At 47.6% G+C, this 19134-nt stretch overlaps 2 protein-coding genes across 4 annotated transcripts in view; both read right to left on the reverse strand.

Annotated features, from left to right (window-relative positions):
- Window positions 1–14224, reverse strand: part of CRY2 (cryptochrome circadian regulator 2) — a 28271-nt gene extending 14047 nt beyond the window's left edge. Inside the window, exons 1-3 of one of the 2 annotated variants that reach the window (XM_074824111.1) lie at window positions 14077–14224; window positions 6221–6329; window positions 2568–2710 (exon numbers count right to left, since the gene is read on the reverse strand). In XM_074824111.1, coding sequence (XP_074680212.1) covers window positions 2568–2710; window positions 6221–6329; window positions 14077–14201 — 377 coding nt within the window. In that variant the 5' untranslated portion in view covers window positions 14202–14224. Of the gene's footprint in view, window positions 1–2567; window positions 2711–6220; window positions 6330–9061; window positions 9301–14076 lie in introns of those variants that run through there. The other variant, XM_074824110.1, reaches the window with a different exon arrangement.
- Window positions 10860–14191, reverse strand: SLC35C1 (solute carrier family 35 member C1). 2 transcript variants are annotated; one of them, XM_074824113.1, is made up of 3 exons: window positions 14081–14191; window positions 13431–13966; window positions 10860–11686 (listed from the first exon to the last, which is right to left on the reverse strand). In XM_074824113.1, exons 2-3 carry the CDS (start codon window positions 13933–13935, stop codon window positions 11127–11129), a joined length of 1065 nt encoding a protein of 354 aa, XP_074680214.1. In that variant the 5' UTR covers window positions 13936–13966; window positions 14081–14191; the 3' UTR covers window positions 10860–11126. The 2 variants fall into 2 exon arrangements, with proteins under 2 accessions (XP_074680214.1, XP_074680213.1); XM_074824112.1 differs by lacking the exon at window positions 14081–14191 and having other exon boundaries at window positions 13431–14045.
- Window positions 14225–19134: the final 4910 nt, after the last annotated feature.

Consider the following 19134-nt stretch of genomic DNA (forward strand, 5'->3'; position numbering starts at 1 on the left):
ACCATAATGGCTTTTATTTCAAGAAGACAAATGTGTAGAAATAAGGAAGTGTGCTAAGCAAAAAGAACAAGCTGAGTGGGGAAAAAAAAAATCAACAACTGCACACAAACCATCAAAAAAGATTTCAGAAAGATCACAAGAGTCAAAGAGTCAAAACATTTACAGAATAGCATCAGCAAAGATAAGAGAAGGCAAAATCCTTCAGAAAAATGAAGGCCAAATAAAGATAACAAAACCCCAAACTTTGGTAGATTAAATTAAAAATCACAAAAGCAACCTCCCAACCAAATGAAAGGTTGAGAAACCTTTTAAAAAAAGCATAAGTAGTAAAAAAAAAAAAAATCCCTTTACAGACACTCCAGGACATTTATAGGGCCAAGAGGTGATCAAGTCATAAAAAAAACCAGACACTGTAACAGCACAGCAAAAAACCCTGCATTTATTTTTGTACATGCTTTAACTATGGAGGTATTCAGGGACATTACAACTCTGAATCTTTTTAAGGAAATGCGTCAGGAGATGTCACAGACTGGGAAGTCAGGAAGAAATGCCACAAAACAAAGCTATGCTTGAACAGCAAGAGCTTGCCAGGACCAGCAAGCATTCACCCAGGAGTTCTCAAGGACATCAAGAAATACCTAAACTAATAGCTGCTGCATGTAAGACTTGCCTTAAAACTGTCCAAATACTATGAGGTAAAAAAAGCAAATACGACTCCAGATTTAAAAAGCATTTCAAGGGCATCAGAGGGATGACAGAATAGAGTCTGGTATGTGCATTAGGCAGATGGGTAGAAAATACTAATGGAATCAGTGAATGCATGGGTATATGCAATATGCTGGAGGCTTATTTGGCCTTGGTAAAGGGAAGTCTGCCTCAAAATCTATTAGTGACATTTGAGCCTGGGGCAAGGGAGATTCAGTTGATAAACTCTACCTGGATTTCAGAAGCCATCTGATGAGATCCCTCATTCAAAATTTTTAAAGAAAACACGATAAATTGGGATAAAGGAAAAGGTCCCTGCAGACAGAAAATTCTTTTGAGATACAGGATAGAATAGCAATCTATTTTTCCAACAGGAGAAGAAATCCTACACAGACCTGAGCTAGGGCTTGTGTTGCTCAACATTATTCACAAAATATCTCGGAAGGGACAAAAAAAGAGCATGATGATGAAGTTTACTGACGCAATAAGCTTTTTGGGATGGCTAAACATAAAAGGCAATTGAAAAATTTCCCTATACACCACATGACCAGCTGACAAAAATATCAGATGACATGCCGTGTTGGTCATATTGTTTCTTCACATGCATGGCTATGCAATCTTAAACTTACTTATATAGTAGCAGTCTCTCACATAGCTATGACCATTCTGGAAGGTAGCCCTGAGACATCAGTTTAGTGTTTAGCAGCACTCAGAAAAAGCAAAAAGAATGCTAGCAACTGTTAGGAGAAGACAGGAAACATAGCACTGTAAAAATCCATGTCACTCATATTTTGAACACTAGCTACAGTTTTCACTGCTGCTCTCCATCTCTAGAAACACCTAGAAGTATGAAAAAAGGTGGCAAAACTTCAAAGAGATATAGAACAGATTCCACTTGAACTCTCCACATTGGCAAAGATAAAAATGACATGAGGAAGGATGTGAGGGGCGCTGACACTTAAGGGGTGAGGAGGTAATAAGCATTGATGGTCTCTTGTAATGTAAGAATTAGAAAGCAGTGTCTGCTCACGAGGCAGGTTCAAGAAGAATCCCCCTCACTCCAAAGATAAACATTTCCACACAGCATGTGCTAACTGCAAAGCTCCTTCCTACAGGAAATGATGGGTGTTAAAGATTTACAGAAGAAAATCTACATTCAGCATTACTGGCACAAATCATCCAAAAAAAAAGGAAAAAGAAAAAAAAAGCAAGCAACCTGTAAGAATAGTACTGAAGCATGGCTGAAGTCAAGCATACCTTAGAGTCTTAGCTGAAAGACTGTCTCCACTGTTTAAGGGGATCATATATATCTATATATGGAGATCATACATATAAGTAAATATATAAAACTCAACATAAAAGCAAGGCTCCCCCATACCAAATACACAACAAAGACAAGGCATTCAGGTTTTAGAATAAGGTAAGTTTGCCCCAATCTACCTTGTTCTACTTCTTCCAGCTGTCCTGGCACCTCCATCAGTTAAAAGCCCTGCCTTCATAACCTGCTTGAGACAACAGCTCAACTATCTTAATGAAGCAAAAAAAGCAGTCCACGCAGTGAGGACATGCTCAAGGAGAGCAATCAATAGGACACAGCTGAGCAACTTAAATGACTGTCAAGTACAGAGCTTAATAAGCTTGAGGCAACACCTTTCTGTACATTCACGTCACTGTCAGCACTTTGACGTGCTCTAATCAAAAGTGTAAGTGCGCAGAGTAATCCTGTTGACACCTTCTAGGCTCACACAAGATGACAGCGATCAACGTATAGCGATCAACGTAATCAAGGAGACTGAAGTCTTCCCGGACACGACAATCCCAGCCTAGCCCTGGCAGCATCTCTCCCCTTGCTCTCCCCATACCTGTCCAGGTCATAGAGGGTGTGGGAGTTCTCAATCACCACCTCCACGCCAGCCTCCTTGGCCAGTTTGACGATAGCTGCATCTCTCTCCTTACCAAACGGCTCCGAGTCGTATTCGAAGGTGAGGCGAGTGACTCCCCATTCCTGCAAGAAGCACACCACACACAGCTGTCAAACAGAAGGCTCCTTCGAACCGGCACAATTATCAACAAGGATGGTGTTAACTCCTGGAAGCTCAGAGAGGGTTCCTGTGAGGAACAGCAGTCTGGAGTTGAGATTACCCAAGAATCAACAATTTTATCAGCTCTAGCAAGCACCGCACCTGCCGTGCAGGTTTAGAACATGTAAAAGGAGGTTTGAGTTCTTCTCTATTAATGTTCTTAGGTTACAGCTCAGTCCCCAAACCCAACAATGCCTTGTTTTGTTGCACATGCTGTCCAAAAGCAACCCTGCCATCTTGTTCCAGCATTTGCAGAGAAAGCATTTCAGAGACCTCTTTCAATACAAGTTCTGCTCAAAACCCCATATTTTTATGTGGAGAATACATTAAGTAAAACCAATACCCTAAATTTTTTCCCATGTCTCTTTAAAGCCATCACATAAGAGCAGCAACATAGAACCCCAAGAGCAAAAAACAGAGTAGTGGGAAATGCAGGACAAAAGATGGCAACTAAGTGAACCTTTCTGGTCAGCACAGTAGAGTATGATACTGCAATTCAGATTGAAATTAAAGTCTTGCCTTTGGGGAGTTATTTTACCCTAGTTGAGCTGTGCACCTATTCAGTATCTTCACACCTTTAATAGATCCCTCAGAGATTACATGGAATAGGCCTTATGAAATAGCATTCAGCCTCTTGCAGGCTTTTGCAGAGCACAGTTTGCTCTCAAAGACTATGGCCTAGTTTTCCTCAGAAAATGAATCCTATGAGAAGAGGTTTAATGGTTTCCACAGTGACCCTCCCAAGACATCAAGCAGAGCAGCAGTCCACAGATTTGTTTAGCAAACACTTTAGTCAAACACAGCCAGAAATCTATTGAGACACTTAAAAAACCCCTCACACAACTAAGATATGAACCACATTCTCCAAGTGAGACAGTCTAAGTCACCTCTGTATGTACAGGACAGTCTTTTCCACCTCGGAACGAGAACCAGAAACAAATCACAAAGAAGAGATGTGATCAGTTCACTAAAGACCATTAAAAAATAATGCCAAAGGCATGGAAAGGAATTCAGAAGCACAAAACAACTGTACAAGTCCCCTTCTTTTCTAAACTTTCAGATTCAATCCTAAAATTAATATTAGGAAGGACAGAGAACTAAAACAGTTATGTACCACTGAATGTACATCTCAGAGAGGTCCTCCACTCCTTTTTCAAAACAAGAACATGACAGCTTCTGTGACTACGAAGCAGGGGTCAGACAGACACGTTCCAGGCCCTGCCCTGCTCCTATGTGATTCAACAGCTTCCTTTTAAACTTCTCTTTCTTTTATAAGACACTACAGTATAAGGCTGGCGGGCTTGGAAAAGATGACTTAGGTCTTGAAGGAACAAAGAGTACTGCCTTGAAAGAAAGGAATGGAATAAAAACCCATTTAAGGCTAACAGAGATTTTAGGTAAGAATACAAAACTTCAAATTCAGGTATTTCTTACAGTTTTGAGAAGCCCACCACTCTATGTGCTACAGTACTGCACAGGAAGCAGAGCACAACCAACCAGAAGACGGTAAGCTGTATGACAGTAAATTGCTGCAAATACACAAAAGAAAAATCATGACGGACTTGTCTCTTAGCATCTAGCCTATAGCAAAGAAAAACTGTAGGGAAAAGAAAACACACTGAAGGGATGTAAGCAAAGTACAGTGAACAAACTACACACTTTGATAGAAGAGGTAAAATTACAGATGTTTGTTCAGGGAAAGTGAGACAAAAAACCTCTGCAAAGGTTAACACAGAGCTAACAAGTACACTTTTCCTCACGGTATCCACGCATAATAGTGCCTTTGCAGCGACTGTTACCGACAACGTAGCTCAGGTACTGGCAGCAAGAGCAGAAATGATATGAGGTCGAAGTGTGCATTACCACATGTGACATAACTTTCCTCTCCACAACAGCTGACAGCCAGTCATGAGCTGCTAATTCACTGTTCAATGCAGCAGCGCTGGAGAGGCCGGCATGCCCATGAAAACCATATGTTTACCATATAATAGCATAAACGCCCCCCCCCCCCCGCCCCACCTTCTTTTCAGCTCTGTTACAGCACATCTAAGATATTCACCAACGCACCTGCCCAGGCAAAAGAAAAGACTGCAGCAAAAAGCAGGTCTGGCTGATTCCACAACCACTTCTCCAAACCTCAGACTCTGCCAGCCACTTTTTGTTCTTTGACTAAAGCGAGCATTTTTCTCCAACAAAGTTTTAATTATCCTGTGAATACCTTCAACTAAAATAAGGATCACATGAACTACTACTAGCCAGAACTTACTTGCAAATCAAAAGATAAAAATAACCCAGACTCCGAAAAGGCTAAGAGCTGCACATAGTTTGTGTCATGTTAAGATGCAGAAGCCAAAATAAGCATCGGTGCCTCTTCTGACCTGCATAGTCTGATTCCCCTCCCTGGTACTTCCCTCCTCCAGAAATTACACATCAGAACCATTTACAGCAGGAGGGTATAGGTTCAAGTCTACCTCTCCCTCTCAGCAGCTGGTCTATAGCAGGCTTTGGGAACAGTAGTTCTGTCAACCATATGTAAGGTACCGTCCACATGACAAACTCCATTCATAAGAATACTGTAAGCCATGTTTTGTTTCATTTAGCTTTGTCACTCTCGCAAAGATACTGTCAAAAAGCTTCAAAGACAATGAGAAATACAATCTTAGAGCAGGACAGAGAAGAATGATACTGCTTGAGAAACCTTGATATTCAAGGAGATGCTCTTGCCAGCCCTGACTCTCTCACAATCTGCAGCACTGACATATCTCTTTAGAAATGTATCCCACTAATCCATCACCCACCACCAAGGTCACTGCATATTCCACCGTCCTAAACGGTGCATCAGCAGGAAGCTTGGACCCAAGCTGTATTCTGCTGCTGAGCTGACTGAACTGCAGCCTTGAACAGAAGAAGGAAGGTCACCTAACATAAACTTCTGAATTTTGAAATTTTAACACAAAGCCCTATTCGCAATTCACATACAGATCAATACGCTTTTTCAGTTGTCTGTAAAGGTCTATGGATGTAGCAGTCTTCCCGAGTAAAAGCTGCAGGGAGAAATGGCCAGTAGGGAAGAAGCTCTCAACACAGAGGAGTCAGCGTGTTACAGAGGAATCCTGTGAGACCTGACTTACAGAAGCAAAGGCAAAGATCACCATCCCAAAACAGTAGCTCAAACACCACGGTACTAGGTTACACCCTACTACTAAATTTCTCTGCAAGTCTGAGTTCAAGAATGTATCTGGCTCCCAAGCTGACCCTTATGGATAGTAGTTAGAGGTAGTTAAAGAGTAGAGTTTGTTATAGTGAAGAATTAGGTATAGTTAAGAGAAGCCAAGGGGATCTCCAACAACGAGCAAGTCATTAGTGAGTGAAAACAAGGATAGCACAGGGACATCAGTTTTTCTTCACTATGCTCCAGAAGATTATTCTCTTACTTTAAAGAGTCTTGGGAATACATCTGTTGGCTGCCCTCGCACGACAAACAAGCGAGAGTTGAGTTTTCTTAAACTGTTGTCCAGATCTTCCAGAGACTGGAGCAGAAATCTGCAGAGAAGAAACAACAGCAGTTAGTATCAGTCAGTTTGGTTACAGCTAAAAGACAAATGAGAATTTGCATGGAATTCCAGCAAACCTGCGTCATCAAATCAAACTGAAAGTTAGGACAAGAAACAGAAAACAAGAATTCATATTCATCCATGGTCTGTCTACCAGCTGAGACCACAGCACTAGCCAGCTCCCAGCCATTGACATGCATGTTCTGCTTGTCCAGATGCAAGAGGCTTCCAGGATTTTCTTCTTCCTGCAACCCTCTTCCCATGTTGCCTCTCAGAGTTGGCAGCACCCCCCTGCAAGCTGCTCTCTCCCCATTATGACATGGAGAAAAGCACACACCATACACTTCCCTACAGTATATTATTTCACGGGTTCTGGGGCAGGAGGGATTTTGGATATGAAGTAGACAGATGTCGATGCACTACTCCAAGCAAAGTAATGAATTGCTACAAGAACTGTGCAAGTTTTAAAGTTCTGGCTACAAATAGGCAATGTCACAACAGAGGAATGTGCACTCCTAGCCCATCAGTAGCACAAGACTGCGCACCAAGATCTCGCAGGGCAAGAATTAGCTATACTTAGAATAGCTGCAAACGGAACTGCAATTTATCTTCCATCATGAAGATGCAAGGAGAGCATGCCAAGACATTTATCTATTTCCTCCCACCCCAAAAATGTAAAAAAGCATTTAAGTGTTTTTTGCATTTAATGGTGTCTTACTGATCCCCCACTATGCTATAAAACATCAGATGTATCATCTTTGCTTTCACAGCCACAAGTCACCCCATCTACATCGTAACTTCATTTTGTCTAACTCTGCAAAAGACACCAGCTTTAAAACTTTAATCTCTGCCACAGCACATGGCACTGCTGGCAAACTCACAGCCCTTTGTAAATGAGCCTGCCAACCTCTACCTCTTGTTCATTCCCACATGCCCGCTCTGCAGCGTGACCAGCAAGACATGAGTAACTGCATCAGCTCCCTTAAGACCACACACAGCTAAGGAAAGACAAGCTACAACTGCCCTGCACTGCGGGCACTTCCTCTCAGGTGCACTACCCCTAATGGGAACTGCAAGCTTCCAGACAGAACAAGCCCCCTCTGCGCTTCCTGAGGGAGAAAGGGACTTGGGGTTCACGGAAAGAAGAGCCCAGTACCACAGACCCAGAACCAGGTCTGGGTAACCTAAACAAACCACTTCCCGACCCCCAGCCCACTTTCCACCTGTTAAATAGGAATACCAGCTTTCCAAGGTGCTCTAAAAATTAAACAACCGTTAGTCCTATATGGCTCACACGTGTTGTGCAGTTAAATAATAAGGGATTTTCAACATGATACATTTCTGGGAGCTAGGTAAAACACAAACACTTGCTTTTGGAGCACAGAACTCTGAATACAAGTAATTGCATAAAAAAAAATAGCAAAGCCAAGCCAAGGTTCCCAATGGGAACCAATGAACTCCGGTAAATATAAAAAACTTGCTAATACGTTTTTGCCTAACAGCCAGTGGTACTAATTTCTGACATCTGCAGTAGGCACACACCTCCAAGAAAACAGTATTTTAAAAAAACTTCACCTGCTCAGACATTCCATGACGACACCATCAATAAAACCACTACCTGCTTCCCTCCCTCCGCAATGTTGGTGTAAACAAACAAGGATTAAATGGATCAGGAATTAATCTTTTGGGGGCACTGCATGGGTTCTTCCAAATGAGGACAGTTAGTGAGAACAGCAGCACGTGAAAGGCATTTCTGTCTGCTGCTGCCTGTAAAAAGTCTGGTCTACGGAAAGATCACTTCTTTCCTAGAAGATCCTAGGCTCCTAGGATATTAAGCTGTAACACAATCCACAATTTTCTGTAATTTGAACACCTACATTGTGGTCACTTCTGCACATTCACAATTTTTAAGCCATCCTCTGATGTGGGTTTTAGAAATGCTTAGAAATCACCCACACTAACCCATTCCTCGAAGATGAAGCTAAGGTGCACAGCAGAGGCAAGCAGTTACAACTACAGTTTCCCTAACGCACTGCCACGTGACATTTCAAAGAGCACTTAAAGTATTTTTAGCCAGGTGGTTGTCCAGTCCACTACCCGTGATGGGGTAGTCTGAGGGCTGGGGGAGATCTACTTCGTTTGTACCCAGGTGAGTCTTGAAGAGGAGAATCCCTACCTGGATTGGGTTTCCAAATGTTTAGGCTGCTGAGACCTGACACAATAGCATTATGTAATGTTACTGGCTACCGGTACATGAAGTCCTGTTCTCTGCACAGACATGACTCATGCCGTATATTTTCCCATTTGTAGAGAGGGGAAAAGCCCAAACAGCTTCACCTCTACCTTCCAAAGTCTATTTTCATAAAAATTTGAGGGCTGGGAGGAAGGCAGGCCTGCGCATATGCCTAGGCGCACTCGGCAGCCGAAGGGCAGTGGGAAGGCGTGGTGCGGCCACGCAGCTCTGAGGATTCTTTGCTCTTGTCTCTGAATTCAGGGAAAAGCGTTTCCTAAAGCTAAACGCCCCTCGGTTGCTGCTCTCATACATTCGCCTAGCTTGCAAGGAGAAAGTCTAATGACGTTACATAAAGTTGAAGGCTCCGGCTGCCGCAGGAGCCCTCCCCACCGCCGGTCCCGGCCGTTCCTACCCACACCCAGCGCGTCCCGACCCCCCCTCAGCCCCACCCGCGGCCTGAGGGCCCGGCGCCTCCTCAGCCCACTCACCGCCAGCGGTTGATGCCCACAGCGGAGGAGGCGGCGAACCAGGGGTCCAGGATATAAATGCAACGGAGGGACGAGGCGTCCCGCAGCGCTTCCTGCAGCGCCGGGTTATCGTGAAGGCGCAGCCCGCGGCGGAACCAATGCACCGAGCGGCAAAGGGCCGGGACCGGAGCCACAACCGGGCCAGGGGCGGCCGCCGCCATCGCCGCCACCGACTGCCGCCGCGGCCCCCGCGCGCCGCACGCTCCCGCCCCGCCTCGCTGATTGGCTGACGCCGCGTACGCTGCGTCAGCCAATCAGCGCGGCGGGGCGGGAGCGTGCGACGCGCGGAGCTCTAGAGGCGCTCTACCGCCCCCTAGCGGCCGCGTCTGGAGCTGGACGCAGGGGCGGGGGGGGGAACTGTGGCCGGTTCCCCCCCCACCCGCCATGGCGATACAGGCCGCAAACGTCGCTCCCGTCCCTCGTCAGATCCAGAGAGCGACCCCCGACTTTATTCAGCAAGTTTGGCCGTTACAAGTCAGTACATGCATGCAACATTAAAAATGCCGGTTCCCATTAAAAAATAAAATAAATTTCAAGGACACCCCATGGCAGCCTGCACTGAAAAGGAGTGAGAAGGTACCTGTGGTCATGAAACCCGGAGCAGGAGCCCCCGCCCTCCCCAAATTAGATAGGAACATATTCTGGGCAGAAATGGAGTGTCCTTCTGTAGGAGCAGCCAGACATCACACGCAGGGCATGGTACATGATATAGGAGCCACAGGGCAGGGCATGAAGCAGCCCCATTAACCGCCCAGGCTCATCATCCAAACAACCCTTTAAATATAAAGGGGCCTGGGGTTCAGAAAGCCGGTGCAACATCACAGCTGGCTGTAGGATGTTGCTGCTGACCCCTGGGATCAGAAATCACAGCACAGAGTAACCTCAGGTGCCACCGGCATGGGACCAGATTGGCAGGCAGAGATCGCTGCAGAACTGACTGTTCAGCAGCAAGTTCCAAGTGAAGGGATTGATGCAGCTGAGCAAAACCAGGATTTTGGGGGGTTGAAGGATTCACCAAGATGGCCGTGTGTGTGTGTGTGTGTTTAAAAGGAACAAGCCAAAAGACAAACTGAAAACACCAGAAGAGATCCAAAGTAGGTATGGAATAAGTCCCCCAAAACAAGCCTAATTAATAACAACCTCCTTTTCAATCACTAATCTACACAGAGGGTAAAAAGGAGAGGTGTTGCCAACCCCATGAACTGGGATCTCCACCCTACAGAAGTGCGTGCTTCAGTGACTTTTCCCCTCCTGTCTGTCACAGAGAGGCAAAGGCCAAGCTTGCTCCTCCCCGAGAAAGGCCACTTGAGAGCTCATGCTCTCCCTCACGGGACCTGGTGCAGACGGAATGAGAAGTTTCATTCCCAATTCTTAGCATGACTTCCTGAACTAAGAAACCAGGTGGAGAGAAACACCGAAAAGACCCTCAGCAGGATGTGATACTGACTCTTTGGAAAGGAGATTTGGAGGCACTGCTGCTGTTTAGGCTTGCGCAGAACCAGAAGGGAGGGAATTTCCCACCCTCTGCACTGAATGGGACAACAGGAAGAACGGCAGTTGCCAATCCTTTTATAGCAGAACAGTTTGCTGGAGTCTATCCCCAACAGTCTGGCTACCTGCCTCTTCCTTACATGGAGGTTCAGGATTTTATAACTTCAGACTGCATTCATTCAGTTAATTCTAGATCCCTAACTACACAAGGTCTTTGTCCCCTATGAGCACCGCCCCCTCCCCTCCCCCAAGATGCAAATTACCCAGATTAGGTCAATAGCAACATCCATTTTAAAAAACAATCACAAAAAAAATGATTGCTCTCTACAACACATGCTCTCCCCAACTCCAATACAGGGTGAGATCCCATAGATAGAAGATGATCCAGTCCGGTCTTTGGCTCTGGTTCCTGTCACAGTTCCTCATACACTTTGCAGGTGAATTTCTTCCTGCTCCTTGTTCATCTTCTCCCCAGGAGGAAAGGAGCACCAAAGGTTAACCCCCCCAGGCACAGAAACAGAGGAGCAGGAGCTGACTACACACCAGTCTCATTTCTTTCACTGCTTTTGACGTTAGGATCCTCTTGCACCTTTCTCATCTCCAGCCCTTTCACCCATGTGTAGGCGAAGGAGCCACCCAGAACCATCAAGTTACTCGTCCACCACAAGAAGCTCTTTGTCTCCTCAAAGTAGATAACAGCCAGCACTGTCTGGGCACAGGCCTTGGCTGTCCCAGACACGTTGTGGGTGAGTGGGCTAGTGAACTTTATCTGAAGTCCGGTCACATACCCAATGGCAAAGCCAAACACTCCCCCCAGGGTCATGATGCCCCAAAAACTGGGGTTTCCCAGCTTGTCGAAGTGGTAGAGGGTGCGAAACTCGCCCAGCAGCATCATGAGGGGCAAGAACAGCACGCAGGCATTGACGTTGTTGTAGAAGGTCAGGCGCCAGATGCTACCATCCACCACAGGCAGCACCTTCTTGGTGTAGATGGCATTGAGCGAGACACACAGGCTTGCTAAGATCCCAAAGAATATACCTGTCCATGACAGAGTGCCCTCTGCTCCCTCCTGGTCAACACCCAGCCAGAAGCCACCTGCAACCAAACAAATCATGCATCATCTGAATAACTGCAGAAGGAGTCAAAACATACAGTCAGCAATTCATCATCTACCTTATACTGAACAACCACAACCACAAGCAGAGACAGGCTTAAGGGCTTCCCCTTTCTATTAAGTGAATCCACAAAGTGTCATGACTAGTGTCCTGGGAAGATTTATTCGGGGAGTGTGGGTAATTTACTGTGCTATCATTCAATCTCAGAGGACTGATTCCCACACTAAGCAGGCAGCATGAGTTTAGAAACTATTATTCCAAAGAGCCATGAACTAAAGTTAAAACTACTCTTTGTGTATAGGTCATTTTCATGAGATCATATGATTTTTTTAAATTGAAAAGGCAGCAAGCTGACACACAGGTAGCAAGAAATACTCCTCAAGGTTTAAAAAAAACCCCAACAAACCAGACCTCACAAGCTTGGCTGTGCTGTTAACAGGAAGGGAGAGAGAGGTCAGAAAAGAAGATGGAAAGATAGTAAACACATGTATTTAATATTAAGAAGCTTGATCAAAAAAAGATCACAAGGCAGAAACTGAGTGCAGTATCTTCAACTTCTGATGGGTAATGCACTCTTTAACCACCTCCAAAACAGGAGCTACAGGCTTTGCGTCTCCAGGGCAGACAGGGAGACCTCTCCCCATCCAGCTCATGAGCAAAACATAAAACAGGAGATGAGCTACTGAAGGAGCACTGCACTACCTCTCCATTAGCTGCTTCACGTTGGAGGCCATCTGGGAAGTTGCCTGCAAAGCAGCCAACACACTTTAAACTAAGCCCAAATGCAAATGGGTTCAATGCACAGACAGGAAGGGCTTTGCCAAAGAGGATGCTCAACTACACTGCTACAGGCAACGCTCTCACAGCAAAATGAGACAGAGCCAGGGGGACAGTCTTAGAGAAACCCTGTAAGGCTGGCAGACGCCATAATTCTGGGCAATACCCAAACACAAGGCTAGCTGAAGGCAATTGCCTGCACCACTTGGGTGGTAAAAACAGTAGTTCTGTTCCTGTTCACCTCTTCTATGGAGAGGAGATCCTCTTGCTTCATTTTCAGCTGAGTCCATCTGCTTGTCCAAGTACCAAAGTGAACACGTGTCCACCTGGAACTGGACTGAAGTAAACATTTTACCATTCTTGGCATCTAAATGGCCCTCCAGTGGAAGGCAGCTTTTGGCATTATTGATGCTGTTGGAAAGACTTGTAAGCAGTTCCCGTTAAGCCAGTCAATGCCCTGCCCTACGTCCTAACCGCAAAACCAGATCTTCTGGTGGTGTTTTACGCTTGGCTTGATAAGCTATCCCTTCATCACGTGCATTCAGCCTGTCTGAATTGGCTGGCTCTGTTGTACCATCCCAACAGTGCGGACATAAATACTGTTATTGTTACCAAAGTTAATCATCAACAAGCACCTACTGTTTTATGGCCCTTGGGGGGGAAGGGGAAGGCAAGTTGAACTTCATTAGAGAGTAGGCAGGTTTTAGCACTCAAAGGAAAAAGAGGGCCATGGTCAAGTAAGAGTAATTTCTTTTCTTAACGAGTTACCTACATGCTCCAGGTTGCAAAGGCAGACCAAGACATGAGCCCTGAGCCACCCCACCTCACCAGGGAGGTGCTGTGCAGGTGGGGGATGGCTTCCCAAGGGGAAGACCCCCCAACTCTGTCTCTCTGAGTTTATAGGGCCAACTGCGGGGTGGGTGCAGCCCCCTCCCGCTCCCCCTCACCTATGATGACTCCGCAGGCCAGGAGAGCATAGAGAGAGGTGGTCTGCTTGAGGAGCAGGTAGGAGAGCAGCACGTTGAAGACAGTGGTGAGGGAGCGCCCCACGTTGTAGAAGGCCACGCCGACGTGCTTGAGGCAGAGATTGTTGGAGGTGACCATGCCGATGAAGACAGCGGAGAGGGGCAGGACGCTGCGGGACACCTTGGGGTCGAGGCGGAGGGCGGGCAGGCCGGGGCAGGGGGGCCCGCAGGCCGCCCCCAGGCTGAGGCCCAGGCAGAGGGCAGCCGTCAGGGCGCACTGGAAGAAGGTGACGAAGAGGGGGGCGTCGAGGCGCAGCGAGGGGCTGTCCAGCAGGTACTTGTTGAGGAAGACCATGGCGATGGAGGTGAACCAGTAGAGGCAGACCACCACGGCGATGCGCAGGGCCCGCAGCAGGAAGGGCGCCCGCCGGCCCCCGCCGCCCTCCGCCGGCAGCAGCGGGTCGGCGGCGCCGCCGCCCAGCGCCATCCGCAGGATCCCGGTCCGCGTCAGCTGCGCCCTGCTCATGGCGGGCGCGGGCCGTCAGCCAACGGCCCCCGCCCCAGCCCGCCCGCCCGCCCGCCCGCCCGGCCGGCCTCCCTCCCTCCTCCCGCCGCTGGCCCCGCTCACCCACCGCCGCCGCTGCCGCCTCCGGCCCCGCACCTCCCGGAGCACCGCGGCCCCGCCCGTCGCCCTTTATTCACGCCCCGCGGGCGCCGCTCGGCACCTCCCCGGCCGCCCGGCCGCGCCGCCATGTCGGGGGAGGGCCCCGCCCGGCCCCGCCGCCCCGCCCCGGGCCAGGCCGCGGTGAACAAGCGGGGCGATGTGGGGAGGAACGATCAGCTGAGCGGGGATCCGGAGGCAGCCCCTGCAGCCAGCAGTGAAGGGCTCGGGCAGGGGCCCTTGTGGAAGCGCTGCCACAGAGTCGGTGGTAGTGCCTCGCAGCCAGGCGAGGTGACCGGCGCCATTTCGCCCGCGGGCACCGGGCAGGGGCTGGCAGGGCCGGGGCGTGAGGGAGGTAACCGGTAGCAGCCGCTGTGTGGGGAGCACACTCCGGCAGCTCGTATCGGTGTGCTCTGTGTGCTGGTTGGAGCAAACGGGATCTGAGCCTGGTGCTTTCAGTCATTTTCTAACGTGGATTTTGCTCGCAGCCTGCCATAGAGTCCAGGTCTGCGCTCTGCGGCCTAAGCCTTGTTTACAGAAACAAAGTTTGTGTTTTTGTGGAGGCAAATAAAACCTTCCTCATGCGACCTGAATGAAGTAGACATCTGCAAACGGCTCGTAAGGACAGTACAGGGTGGTGTGGGCTGCTTTACTCTTCTTCCTGCAGCGCTAACTTGGAAATCTAATCAGGAGAATGTCACCGTGCACCACCCAGCTACGTGGCAAGTGGTACAGGAACTCACTGCTTTCAAGGTAGCCCGGGTATCGCTGCGAGCTGCACACACGCCGTCTCCTGCTAAAACAGTTATCCCACAGTCCCAAATCATCATTCCAGATATAAAAGACCCATCTGCCCACACTCGCATGTCAAAATGTCCCACCTTCTCTTAACAGTGGTTTATAACAAAGGAGCCTTTTCAATACCAAACTCTCTAGCATGTTGTGAATTCAAACTGCCAGACAGGACAAAATAAGTCAAACTTAATACCAGATTACATGTGGCAGGGGAGACAGCAGTGAGCTCAGTGTCCAACATTGGTCAGTATGATCTCCCACTCCTTATTTCAGCTGAGACTGCTGCAAAATGTCTGGGCTGCAACATCCTGGGGCCCAGCAATTCGCAGAGAGCACAATTAAGGGGATTTTAGATGCAAGGCCAGTGGTGTTAATTGCCCTCGTAGCAGCTGTGCCCTTGCAGTTGTGAAGGACAGAAGCATGGCAGGAGTTTTGGGGAGATGTGTTCTATTTCATTAGACCAGTTGATACGGCTGGAAAATGTTTCAGGTGTAATTTGCTTTTCTCAAGTCTCTGAAATCACACTTGGTTATTTTTTCCCCCAGCTGTGTCAGTTGGTTTATTAAAAGATGCTGTCTTTCCTCATAGCCCTTCCCTCATAAACAGCACCTGGGCACTGGTGGGAATCATGTTCCCTCCGGACAGTGAAAGATGGTGCCTGGGTGTTGCTCTGGCCCATCCAAGTGCCCCGCAGGGTGACAGAGAGCTCTGGGTATGTGCTGAGAGCCAGCTCTCCCCCTTGCACCTTGCAATGGGTTATCAGGCGCCTTTCCAACCTGGTAGAGCCTTTGTGATCCCAAGTGAGTTTTGCCTTCTCACCTCACTGACCTCTGTGCAGGCAGCCTGGAGAGCTGCAGCGGTGCATGGTGTTTGCCAGAGCAGAGATCGTGACTCTGCAGAGGGGCTGGCATCATGGCAGGGAAAGCTGCTATCGATATGCTGGAAATGACTGTGTCCCCTCTAGCTCAGCCAAGCTTTGATCCTGCGGCTAGAAGTGCAGCTCGCACTTACTCATTGCAGGCTTCCTATCCGGCGTCCTTTGCCATCCACCTCCTTCCAGTGCTTGGCCCAGTGCTTCTCCCATAAACAGCATCAGTCAGGTAAGAAAAAGAAAGTGAACAGCCTGGGTGTGGGGCGCTGGGTTGGCTCTAGAGGTCCCCGTGGCCTGTTACACATACCTGTGGCTTCAGCATCACACATTTGTCTTGAATTTCAAGAAAATGACCTCTCCTACCACTAATGTTGCAAGTATGACAGTGCCTCTGGCAGAATCAGAGCCAGATATACATCTTTTTTTTCCCCCAGCTGCCACTTGCTAGTGTTGTTCAAAATGTCTTCTCTAAACTAAACACAGAAATTAGATGGCAAAAAACCCAACCCTCAATTCCATCTTGTCCGCTCATTCAGCACATAGAAGATTGCTTTGTCCTGGACAAGTTTGAAATATCCCAATCAATAAAATGTTCATTGCTTCTCTTGGGGGATTATTCTACAGCCTTATCACACATGTATGGCACGTCTGCATGGGCGAATTGACCAGAATAGCTCTCTCAGCTCTGCCAATATAACTCCACGGTGTTGACAGTGTATTCCAAAATAGAAGTGATTTATTCCCGAATAATCAGGTAGTTCTGTGATAGTTGTGCTGGTCAATCTCCCTAGGCAGAGCTTGTCTACAGCATGGCAATGGTTCTGACAAGTGCTTTGAATAAAGGCTTGCCTGGGTGCTAACACTGACTGGCAAAGTTACTCTGCCATAGCTGTGCCTGCCTACCTGCCTCACAGGAATGGTCTACTCTGGGGGGATTTGAAGTTGTAGGTGATTTAGAAATTTCAGAGTAAAGGTGGTAATGAACAGGTTATAATGCTAATTGAAGTTGTTGTGACAATATAGCCTGGCCTCCTGCACAGTACCTTAGTACAGCCTTAGGCTTCCCTGAATTAATTCCTGCTTGAATTAAAGCTGATCTTTTAGAAAAAAAAAAAATCAATCTTGATTAAAAATACTTCCAGGGAGACTGAATTCAATAGGTCACTAGCAATATTATTCCGATGGATGGTTATTTCCCACTAAATAATGCATACTTTTTTCATGCTTGGAGTTGCCTGGTTCAAGATTTCAACCTCTTGATCCTGTTACAGTTGTGATTTTTTTACAAACAAATGCTTACAGGCAGATGAAGTTACGTTTTAACCTGTTTTTTGGAGAAGATAAATATATTTAATTTCCTTACAGAACACCTTTATTTTGCTACAGCAGCAGCAATTCACTTCCTTATGTGGACAAGACCTAGGTATTTTTCTGTTGTTGCTGCCTGGTTTTATATTAACACGATAGCACGTATCGCGAAAAGCCAGCACGGGATTATTTCTGGTTTAGGAGTGTGCTACTTCATGTTCCCTAAGTGCTTTCAAAATAAACAATTATCGCTAGTGGAGGTCTGAGGCTGGAAAATAAGCAGCTTCCTCATGTGGGGAAATGTGTCTGCCTCAGTAGTGTCCTTGTTCACATGTCCTGCGAGGTGCCTGCGCTGCTGTCGGTGGCTGGCACGCCTGCCTGCCTGCCTGCCAGCATGCACACACATGCATGCACTCCTGTGTCTTATTTAATCCTTTCCTATGTGAACAGAAAACCTTTTAAAATACGACTGGCGGTGCTCCTCTGAGGGGAGAGTTCTCCCCTTCCCCCTTAAATTATATGACCTACTTGAAAGCAAGCAAATCAGCTGATAACCAGTAGCCTGGCTGATAAAATAGCAACAGGCTTTGGGGTGTAGGTCAAACCCAGTGGCGAGACAGCATAAATTGCAGTTCCTGGCCCACACAAGAGACCTGGACGTACCGACCCGTGTGTTAGTGTAGGAACAGGCCCTTTGTAAGTCATGTAGAATAGCAGATGAAGCAGAAGAAAACATTGCCATATTCGAATGTTTCTGGGTCTTCAGGAAGACCCCTTTGGGGTTAGAAATAGGGCTTGTTCCACTACCTGGAATGGAACATGGGAAGAAATCAGTTCAGCAGTGAGGTCATTCCAGTGTATTCAAAGATTTATTGTTCCTTGTGTGTGTGGGGATCTGATTTTCAGTTAGTACAAGCATTCCTGATGCAGACATTTATAAAGTGTGGGGCTTACAAGTCAAGACATCAATCTAGCTTTATATATGTATAACACACACACAAACATATATGTAAGTATATGTATATCTGTACATAAGTGTGTGTGGGTATGCTCATCCTACATACAGTCAGTGTGACCCCACAGTGGTATCCAAGCAGGGACCAACAACCCAGGAGGGTTTACCTGTGACAGGATCACTACTTTACTGGGCCTGCTGGTGATTCCTCTGGTTTGCTGTGTGTCTCGGCAAAATTCCTTGAGCCTTCGAGGAGTCAAGTTTGAACTGCAGATATGGTGTGGAAACAACAGGTCCCAAGTGTCACACCAGTATTTCATATTTGCTGGTAACTAATACAGGAGGAGGCCAATGCAAAATCCAAGCCTGATTTACCAAATCAGAACAACCAGATCAGGTTTCTCTGCTAGGTAGTAAACACGAACCAGGGTGAGAGAGTAGAGAAATCTCTTAGCATCATCCCCAAGCAACACCTGTTCCTAGCACTAGTGTTTCCCATTACGATACAGCCTCTTTCCAGACTCTCCCTGGTTTGTAGGAGAAACAGCCGTGGCAGTGTAGTGCTGCCATAGCTCTCTGTTGTACAGGATAATAGATGTCTCTGCAGTCGCACTGTGGAAAAACACAGAGAACCTGGGGAGTCCAGTGCAGAGGTGGCCCGGTGTCACTGCAAAATGGGAACAGTTTTGGTCCAGGTGGATTTATTAGCTGTAGTTCTGTGCCAGCCTTGTTGGCCCAGGCAGCTGCTGCAAAGATGCTTTGGTGTTTGCCCTGCACGCTGTCCTCCAGCAGCTTGGAGACACCAGCTGAAGGGCACTTGGATCCAGCTGCACCCCGCTCAGACACCTTCCGGGACCCCAGAACATGGGGACTCATGCAGAAGGGGCTAACTGCCAGCTGGATCCAAACCAGCTCTGAAACTGTATTGAAAGCAGCACTGCCTGGGCTCTTCAGCCTCCACATTTTTGGTGCCAGGGCTCCGGAGCAGTCATGCTGACTCAGCTCTCTATGGAGGCAGTGGGGTCCAACAGGACCTCTGCGTGGGCTCTGTGCCACACCAAAGCATCCCTGAGCTTTGCAGACTCGAGCTGTTTCT

Source organism: Strix aluco, chromosome 4 (assembly GCF_031877795.1).
Source record: "Strix aluco isolate bStrAlu1 chromosome 4, bStrAlu1.hap1, whole genome shotgun sequence".
Lineage (NCBI taxonomy): Eukaryota > Metazoa > Chordata > Aves > Strigiformes > Strigidae > Strix > Strix aluco.

Bases quoted from the DNA above. Each gene is read 5' to 3' on its own strand.
- SLC35C1 (XM_074824112.1), bottom strand. From the start codon at position 13,974: ATGAGCAGGGCGCAGCTGACGCGGACCGGGATCCTGCGGATGGCGCTG. The intron at 11,687-13,430 runs GTGAGGGGGAGC...GTTTGGTTGCAG, and splicing joins GGCCTGCGGAGTCATCATAG to GTGGCTTCTGGCTGGGTGTT.